Source organism: Acanthopagrus latus, chromosome 11 (assembly GCF_904848185.1).
Source record: "Acanthopagrus latus isolate v.2019 chromosome 11, fAcaLat1.1, whole genome shotgun sequence".
NCBI classification, from domain to species: Eukaryota; Metazoa; Chordata; class Actinopteri; order Spariformes; family Sparidae; genus Acanthopagrus; species Acanthopagrus latus.
This window is the reverse complement of record NC_051049.1, coordinates 1828297-1838625: the sequence shown is the minus strand read 5'-3', so window position 1 is coordinate 1838625 and position 10329 is coordinate 1828297. Positions and strand designations below refer to the sequence as shown.

General features: G+C 41.7%; 1 protein-coding gene across 1 annotated transcript in view; it reads right to left on the bottom strand.

The window, feature by feature from the left end:
- Window positions 1-61: 61 nt before the first annotated feature.
- Window positions 62-10329, bottom strand: part of kifap3a (kinesin-associated protein 3a) — a 33565-nt gene continuing 23297 nt past the window's right edge. Inside the window, exons 18-20 of the mRNA XM_037115804.1 lie at window positions 8715-8901; window positions 8465-8555; window positions 62-2637 (exon numbers count right to left, since the gene is read on the bottom strand). Coding sequence (XP_036971699.1) covers window positions 2538-2637; window positions 8465-8555; window positions 8715-8901 — 378 coding nt within the window. The 3' untranslated portion in view covers window positions 62-2537. The remainder of the gene's footprint in view (window positions 2638-8464; window positions 8556-8714; window positions 8902-10329) is intronic.

Here is a 10329-nt window from a genome sequence, read left to right as displayed (position 1 = left end):
TATCAAAAACCTGCAACTCATCCAACATCTGTGACGGATTACAAACTAAACACAGTTTGACTTCAGTAATATTCCTTCCATTTATTTGATATATTGCACCACAGAAAAAAAAGTAGCTCATATTTCAGCAGGCGAGCGGCGCTCCAGGCACATCAAGGACGAGGATATAAAAAAAAAAGCTGCAGCAGATTCTCTTTAACATTTGTTCATATTTAAAACACATTTTTCAAGATAAAGGCTGTTAACATTTCTTCTTAAATTACATTCACAGATATAAAGATAAACGACATCTTAATCCAGGGACGAGATTTCACACAGTCGACTGCAGAGCTTCCAGTGTAGAAGGAAAAAAAACAGCAAAAACATAATAATGGTCACTTTTCAGTTTTGGTCTGTAATTTTCGGCGACGTTTCCTGACAGAAGTGTGTCATTTAGTATTTATTACAAGGAAATAAAGACAGTTGTCTCAGTTATTGAAGCATTCCCACTTTGGCTTCCATGAAAGAAATTAAACCAATTAAACCAAAATAAATATTTAGTAACAGTTCAGTTGTTACTGGGAGCTGTTTTTGTTGTACATGTTGGATTGTTTGCTTTCCTGTAGAAGTTTCACAACTGATACTGCCAGAATCAGAAATAAATAAACATCTCAGCAAATATGAAACTGATATTAAATACACAGAAAATACAATAAAATACATGTAGCCACTGATTTATTTATAAATCATGACTAAATTGGCATTTCTGTATTAAACTGATTAACTGTTGTATTAATTTCCATATTTATTCACTGTAACATTTAACTTAATATTTTATTAATTCACTTTTAAATGTATTTTCTTACATATTTATTTTCTGTTACCTTTGGATTTTGCCAAATAATAACGAATCAATAAAAAAAAAGTAAAATGCATAGTAAGATTAAAAACAATAGAGATTTAATACAGAAGCAAAGTAAAATATAATTTATGCTTTTATGACATCTTATAAATTAATGTCTACAATTATTTCTAATTCTTATTTTATGGTGCAATGTTTTCTTTTCTTTCTTTCTTTTTGTAGTTTCAGTCCTCTACTGATTAAAAGATGCCACGTTATACAAGCAATTAATTGGTATTAATTACATTTAAATTGTACCAACAGAACTTTCTGTCGACAGTATTTTCCTGATAATACTACTAATAATAACAATAACAGTAACAGTAACAATAATAATAATAATAATAATAAGCACCAAATTCCATAGTTAAATCATACCTATTTCCAACAAATATCCCAGTAAATACTTGAGAACGTTCAGTGACACAAAGTGTTCATCCTGACGTATAATTATCTGAAGCATGTAGCGTCTCAGAATGATTAAAGGGATCAGACAGAAAGTGTTTCTCTCATTTTTTCATACTTTGTTCTCTTCAAGCCTGAAGGGGAGACACCACAGATGAAAAGGGAAAAAATAAATAACATATAAACACAAAACTTGCCCTGGTGTTCACTTAAATTAAGATAATTATTATTTGTGGAACCAGCTTTGTTATATGTTATGTTTATAAGTAAAAATGAGGCATTCTGCCATCAAAGATCCATTTTCTCCATGTTTTAGTGTTTAAAAGTTATTTAAAGAGACTGTGTAGTGTTTGAAAGTTTCTGCCTCAGAATCTGAATTTTAAAAATCTAAATGTTTAAATTATTTTTTCTTCAAACTTTTTTTTTGTTCTTTAATTTAAATTGTTGCCAACCAGACTTCACCATGAAACGTCCTCAGTTGATTTAATTTAATATGCACTAATTTGCTTAAATGCCCAGAACAGAAACTTGAATTTAAATAAACCGTCTACATTTTATTTCTACTCACAGAAGGAAAAACAAAAAGTGTAACAGTGCAGGTGGTGAAGCTGGTGAACTGAAGCCTTTATACACTTAACAAAACATCTCTGTTGAAGGAGAAATCTGATGTTTTAGATTTTTCTGCATGAAAGACTCAAACCAGCACAAAGTTTAAATATAAACTACTCAGAATCAGTCAGGGACATTTTAGTGTTTCACTCGGCTGCTTATTCTGCAACAAATCTCAGGATTTATTTTGTTTAATGTGAATATTTCTGGTCCCTAAAAGTAATGCATATCCCAACATCCCCAACTCACTCTGAGTCGTGTTTCCAGAAACTATTTAAAACACATCGATGAGTTCTTGTTCTCTTTTGATTTAAATAATGTTCATGACATCACAGAGTCTGAATGCAGCTGCTCAGCTCATCTTTAAAAACAGAATAATATCGAGTGCTCTTCAATCACATCAGCAAAGTCAAGTGTTAAGTTACAAATTCAGAATAAAACTAAAATTGAATCTTGTTGAAACGAGAAGAAATGACTTCCAGTTGGTCTCAGCAGAGATCCTGAATTAGTGTCAGTAGTATTAAGATAATTCTTGCAGTGAGACACATAAAGCTGAAACACGTGTTCATATTATTCCTTCACAATCGGCTGCAGAGTGAAGACAGTGTTTGTACAGTATTCACGTGTGCGAGAGGCTCCAGGTTTACCGGGAGGCCGTGCTGTAGTTGTAGAAGAACGGGTCGTCAGGGTGGAAGCCGTAGGCGCTGACGGGTCGGTCTGCTGCCACAAACTGCTCCGACACACTGAGACAACAAGAGAGACGGGAAATTAATCCAGCCTGATAGAACCAGACACAGAGACGAGGAAGACACAAAGACTTTCATGAATGACTCTTCGTTAGAAGCCGCGTGTCGGCCGGACGATGATTCAGTCAGTCGGTCTTTAATTCAATCATACAGCCGTCTGAACATCAGGCCAACAAGTCAATCACAAAATATATTTCAATTACTGTATAAAAACACCCAGAGATACACTTTCTACATGTTTCTGTTCAGTGGCATTAAATCCACTGACGTGTGAAGTTGGATGAAACGGTCCGTTTAATGAATCAAACATGTCGCGGTGACTGGCTGTTTGCTGACGGCAGTTTCTGCTACTTCACACATCACCTCCATTACAATTAATAACTTCGGTTAATAGTTGCTGTGCAGATTCAGATTATTCTGTGTTTATAGGCTGTCACTTGTGACGTTAAACCTGAGACAGATAGTGCTGAGTGAGAACACAGAGCGGTGACTGCAAACAGAGAGAGAATCCTGAAAAAACGTTTAAATTAATTTACTCCAATTGTACACAAAAAATGCAAGACACAGACAATCTGGAAGAAGCTGATTATGTCAATAACCAGAGTTAAACTGGAGGACGGGGACTTTGAGGGAATGCCATCTGACGATCCCCCAGAAAATGTTGGACTGACTGGTTGTCCACATACTTTTGTCCACATAATATGACAGCGAGGACAGAAAAGTTTAGGATCACAATCAGGGATACATTAGTTTTATACCATCAGACCAGCAGGTGGCGCTCTGACACCAGACATCTCTCAGGAAACCTCCACCCTGCCCGAGGTCAGACCGATCACTCAGTCACAGCACAGATGAAAAAAAAAGAAAAGAGGCTCATAAAAAGTTAATGTAATATTCATCTGCCCTGCTGCAGGTGTTGGACATCCACAATGAGTGTGTGAGTTACACACTGCTCATGGCTGGAGGGGTAAACAGCAGAGCGGCCAAGTCATAAAAATCCTGAGAGATGTCAAAACACGCCGCCGTGACGAGGACGGAGGCTGACGGCCAAACCTGGAGGACCTGGCTGCCCTCTGCCCGGCAGCAGGGGCCTGTTGAGGGGGACGATAAAAGGCCTGTATCTACAGCGTATAAATCAGTTACTATGGGGATGTGGATACGGAGGGTGGGGGACGATTTCACGCTCCATCTTCTGACCAGCTGCTGGGAGTCTGGCGGCAGCGGTGGTGGTGGTGGTGGGGTCACGGCGATGGGCCTCGGCAGGATGGAGCATTTGATGGATAAACTGGACTCTGATGGATGACACCACCTCTCACACGTATCCCGTCCGTCTGTGCTGCCGGCCGACCCGTCGTCCTCAGCCCAACTTCTAAAATACGAGCTGTTTGCTTTGCCCCTGCAAGCGCCTATAATGACGTGTTGTTTTTAGCCAAATCACTTCCAGCGATCAGTTACACAGCTTGCACCATATCCCTCCTCCTCCTCCTCCTCCTCCTCCTCCTCCTCCTCCTCCTCCTCCTCCTCCTCTGTTTTGCCTTTGCCCCCCCCAACCACCATCTCCTCTCCCTCCTCCCTGGGCAGAAATATGTCTTTTTCCTCTCCGCACGCTACGGCTGTCAGGGGGGATTTGAGAGCCAGGCTAAAGGAGGCTGGAGGAACACTGGAGCTCTGACTCACACCATCCGCCTGCCTGGATAGTTAGACCTCAGCCTGGACTTCCAGGATGTCTGCAGGACCTGTATGAGTCCTGATGTTCAGTCTCAGGATGGGACAACAACTATGCTTTGTTGTAAGCAAAGCTCCAACTATGATACTCACGCGATCACGTGAACTCGCAAATTCATCTAGCCAGGCTTTAAACCGGGCGTCCAACCATCAGCGTCCTCTGAGGAACTACTGGCAGCTTCAGCCGATAGAACAGACAGTTTGTTAGCTCATCATGGACCGTGACTGACAGCTGGTTCATCCAATCAGCTGCCACTTATATTTCGAAGGCGCTTGCTCTTTTCCAAACAGGTTCTAACTCCACGTATCCAGATCGTTCTGTGTAACAAACCATCCGGCTGACGTGTCTATAAAATGTCAGATAATAGTGAACAGGGCAGATTATGATATATATCATCACTCTTAAACTGTTTTATGTAACTTAATTAGATTTTTTTTCCTTTTGCTTTTCTATCCTGTGTATCATCCTGTAATCAGTCATTTATCTTACAGGACTTCTGGTCTGAACCTTCAGATTCATCAACAAATCATCAGATTGATTCTTGATTATCTGATTGTTAACTTGGAACTAACAGCTAACAAACTCCAGGATTGTACTTCTATGATTCATCAGGATCAGGAGTGTTACTCCATCAGAATAATATGACGTTATAATAAGAGCCAGGCGGTACTGATTTATGATCATTTTTGAAAAATGTTCTCACTTTCTCAAAAGTTTTGTCAATCTTTGTGACCGATATTACCATTTCAATATGACTACTGATGAGTGCAAAAGAAAAATTTTGCATCACACTTTTCATTTTCTCTGAAAGTCACACTGAAACCCTGATGATTAGATCTGTATGTCAGGAATCTCTGCAGCTCTACAGTACCTCACTGTGATGCTGTTTGTCACATGTTGTAAGTTTATTTATTTATATTTTAACAACATTTCCATTAATTGTGGAGCACTGAGACAAGTACTAAAGTAAGGTTGTAAAAAGGTTGTAATTTCTTTTAGAAGTGCTGAAGAAATGGATCAAAAAAACTAAGATGGAAACACTGGAAACGTGGCTCTTAAACGAGGCTGAGAGCCGTCGACACAGGCAGAACTTGATTTAAAAACTCTGTAGCTGAGGATTTTTAAAAACTGATCCCAGGGGAGGATTGTTGCCTTCTTTCTTTCATGTTTTGAATATTTTTGGACTTTAGAAAGATGCTGCTGCCGTCAGCTGTGATATTTCTCATTATGAAACATGTAAATTAACCTGCCAGCTTGTTCACTTTGTGTGTGTTGTGACACGCCGACATAATGAGGCGATGGTGGAGGAGACGACTGAGACAAGGGGCCCAGTGTTCCCTGTTCGGCCCCAGAGGAGGCGGCGGGGACACGTACCATCCCACAGAGGACATTCCTCTGCAGTGAACAGGAAAAGGAATCAGGCCTTTTTCCTCCTTCGGTGTGACCCTTCACCTCCCTGCGTCCGACTCTACAGGGCCTCACTTTCATCTCCTCCTGCTGTCACTGCTCAGGTTACAGATAACCAACACGCCAGCCTCCACACATCATTATTATTTCAGCATCGATTCTGAGTCGTCGAGTCAAATGATCCGATATCGATGTTTTCATAAAGCAAAATGCAGACTAACAATAAGAATTCCCCTAAAATGCAATATAAACAGGTGTGTCTCTTTTAACCTGTATAGACAGAAATTTGGAGCATTTAATCTTCAAAGTAACTAGTAACTAAAGTTATCAAACAAATATAGTGGAGTAAAAAGTACAAAATGTAGCAGAGTTGAATTATAAAGTAGCAGAAAATAAAGTACAAATACCTTAAAATTGAGTATATAGTTTGTACTTTGTTATATTCCATCATTGGTTATTTGCGCCGAGTATTTACACTTGGTCTAAAAGCTCATCATGATATTCATATAAACAGCAGTGATTGTACAGCATGACGTCCATTTTAAAAAAGGCCCCATTCACACCATGTTTCACACATAGTTTAAAATAAGCGCCGGAGCTGGCTTTGATTATTATGTTAACCTGGATCACTCAGAGTACAGCGGCCAAATTAAAACAGTCTCACAGACGCCGATTCCCCCGGCGCTCTCAGTATATTTAAAAGGTATCAGTTACAAAGCTGAGAGAGAGCGAGCGAGCGAGGCGAGCGACAGAAAGAGAAAAGAAAGAGAGAAAAAACAGACAATAAAGAAACGAGTGAAGGGGTTTCTCTTTCTGGACGTCCTCCGGTTGGAGCGACTGTGTCACAGTCGGCCTCTCAACAGCCGCCAAACTAAACATTCATGCCTGCGAAGGGGGAGGAGGGGAAAAAAAATCTATCAACACGAGCTTTATCGCACGCAAGGAGAAGTTTGATAACACATAAGACAAATTACTCACAACAAACTCTCCGTTTCCTCGACTATTCATCATCAGCAGCGAATCAAATCAGCTGCCGCTCGATATTGGGACGACTAAAAACGGATTCAGGAGAAACTCGAGCGATAACAGGATTGATTTTTAATTCCTAGGCTTCAGTTTCATGTTTCTCTGTGGAATGTCAGCGGTGGACTGGGACTGAAGCAGTTGATATGTTGGAGCCACAGAGGACAGAGAGAGAGAGAGAAACACGAACATGGAGACGGAGAGACAGCCAGAGTGTTTGTTCTCAAAGCTGCAGTATTGCTATTGAGGGTGGAGCGATGCCTTCTGGGATTGGCGAGGCTTGTTGACTCAGGCCCAGCCTGGTTCAATAACACAGATCAGCGAATAGTGATTCAGAATAACAATGTGAGCGGGCAGCGCTGGCTGCTGGACGAGCCGGCTGAAGGTAAACACTCGCAGTTTAGTGTTTCCTCTGTGACACAGCCAGAGTTTCTGGACGAGGACAACCTGCCCAGGTTTTATAATCTGGTCTGCAATGATTGTCACCTTCACCAAAATCAAAAGCCAAACATGAATATCATCAGTTGTCTGGTTAATGTGCTGTAAGCAGAAACGGTGAGGTGCCGCGAACCTGCATTCCTTCTAATGACCAGCAGGGGGAGGACGTCTGTTTGTATGTAAGCTTATGAGAAAATGCTCCGACTTCTCACTTCATCCACAGTCTCAGTAAATTGTTTCCCAATGAGAATGTGGTCTTAAAGGTCCAATGTGAAGCATTTACGGGGATTTATTTGTTGATTTTTATTTTATCATACTTTCATTAGCAGTTAATCACCTGAAACTAAGAAACGTTGTGTTTCCGTTCCCTTACTAAGAGCCTTTTATATCAGAGGTGAGACGTAACAAAGTATAAATACTTGTTGCATGTTCCTGTACTGACATCTGAACACAAATATCTGAATTTTCTCCTCATCATTTGCTATGAGCCAGTTTGTTGTTAAATAAGTAATAATTTGTTGTGAATTAAGGATGCACATGTCGATACAGCCCTACACTATATGGTTCAATTGTGGCTCCAAAAAAATTGGAGCTGGCCAAAATGCCAAACTCAAGACTTCAGCAGTCCACAAACATCTGAATGACTTCACAGCAGCTACATCCACTTCTTTTATACGGTCTGTCGCTCTTAAACAGCTCATGTGTTGACTCAGCCAGAGAGTATTTAACAGAGAAAGAAGAAGTTCTCACCATCGTCACTCTACAATCTGGGTAAATGTCTAACGTCTCCTTCACACCACTTCAGTTCACTTAGCTGGGACTGGAAAGAATAAAGATCAACAGTTTCCTATAGTTCTGTGTTCTCACTGATGCGCTGGACCAGGAGCTGTAAACATGAAGTCACATGGACCGACAGGTAACTCATTGTTTGGGCTCTACATGGACCCACGTGGGGAGATCACATTCCTGTAACAGCAGGTCCAGCAGCACTTCACTGATCCTTATGTGTTCCATATGTCATCAATAATGTTCAACAGCTGTTAAAATACGCGACACACCTCCGTCTGAACTCAAACTGATCAATTAGATATCAGGCGTCAAAGCGTGTTGAGCCATTGCAATTCTATGCATCATAAATGTTGAAGCCAAACCTAAACAATACGATTTTAAATGATTCAGGTTCTCTAACTGGATTTGGGACCCGGTCCAGGTAAACAGGGAGCTTCGTACCTGCTCATGAATCCAGTCTGTCCCAGCTCTCCGCTCTGGAAGTCTGTGTAGAACTCGGGACTGAGGGCGCCGTCGGCTGTGATGATCCCGTCTGGATCAAACAATTCAGATACTGGTTAATATACACGATCAAGTTAAAATAACATGACAGTGTAAATGTATAAATGGACAACACTCTTCTCATCTCACTCTCAAAATGAAAAAGCCTGTTTTCTAATTTTACAAACTATCCCTTTAAATCCGTCAGTACCAGGGCTGTAGAACAGGTCGGGTCTCTCCAGGATGTCTCCGTTCCCGATGAAGGATTCTGCGTCCTCTCCGAACGGGAAGGGCTCTCCTTCATCCATCTGACGGTTCTCCACCATCTCCAGCCACTGACCGTTGTACCAGCGGAACTTCTCAGTCTGGATCTTCTTCCCCCACTCCTCGTCGTATTCCTGGAGAGACGTGGAGGGAGGAGAGGGTCGAGTGGAGGGAGACGGAAACAAAGACTGTCAGTCCACAAAACGACAAGCAGGTAACAGAAACAAATCTTTTATTGCACTGTTTGGCTGTGCTGTGTTTTGAGCTGCCTGCTAACATGCTCAACCTTTATTCATACTGAAGAGATCAGTTTCATCAGACACTTGCTCTCTGAAGTTTTCACTATATGGTGTCAGAGTCACTGCCGTCTGATCATTAGGGCGGCAACAACAATTAATTCATTACTAATAAATCATGTCAGATAAATATATAAATTGTTAAATCTATAAATTATTAAACATTGCAGGAAATTCTAATCACAATTTCCCAGAGAACTAAAGTGACGTCTTCAGGTTGCTTCTTTTGTCAAATCAACAGTCGACAATCCAAAAACTCAGCAAATCCTCACATTTAGGAAGCTGGAACCAGATACTGTTTGAAATTGATTAACTGATTATTAAACTAATGGTTGGTTGGAGCTCTGGTGATCACTATACTGGTCCATGTCAGCATGGAGTGAGAGCTTCCTGAGTGAGTGTGTGACTCGAAATCACTTAAAAAAGGAAGTGTGTGCACAGGTATGTGTGTGTGTGTGTGTGACTGTGTCATCCTCTTCACTACATCTAATAAAAACCTCCGTCCGGTCAGCTGGGCTGTTTATGTGCAAGAGGACGACTGCAGAGTTTTCTTTTCTTTTCTCTGTGGGGGCTGAAGGGGGAGCGATTAAAGGCCGCCTTTGAGACCACGACGCCCCAGTCTGAAAGATTAATCATTCAGATGCAAAGCAGATCCCCGTGGGCACTGACAGCCACCCGAGGCCCCGGACTCAAACAGGCCCATTGACCGCCGCAGAGGCCCCCGCTCAGCACCGGGTGACAGTGACACATTTGATCCAGTTCAGAGGCTGGAGTCATGAGTCAGGTTGTGACCGAGCAGTAAGTTTCTCTAATGTGACTGATTTTAGTTTATTAGCCACTGAGCTCATGACTCAGTGAGCTCATCGCAGCAGGACTGAGGAAGTGCAACAGTTTTTGGAGCTGGAAAATTCAGCCCGGCTAAGAATATCACTGTTACTTCGGCGTCTGTCCCACTTGGAGCATCTACAAAGCTGCTCGCGAGGCCTCGTGTGTGTTGGTACACGAGCAGGTCCACGATGATCAAAGGCCAACGGTTCAGGACTGCACAGCTATGGCGTGTGCTGCCAAAAGGAGCCCGCACAGCCAAGCAGTAATGATTGCGAGTGTGTGTGTGTGTGTGTGTGTGTGTGTGTGTGTGTGTTTGGGTCGGCAGCTCTGCTTTCTCTCTCACCTCTGCTGTCCAGCGGCTGACACACTCCAGAGCCCACCGGCTGCCTTTCATGTGGTTCACATCTTAATAGGTCTCACTGATAATTTCAATGAAAC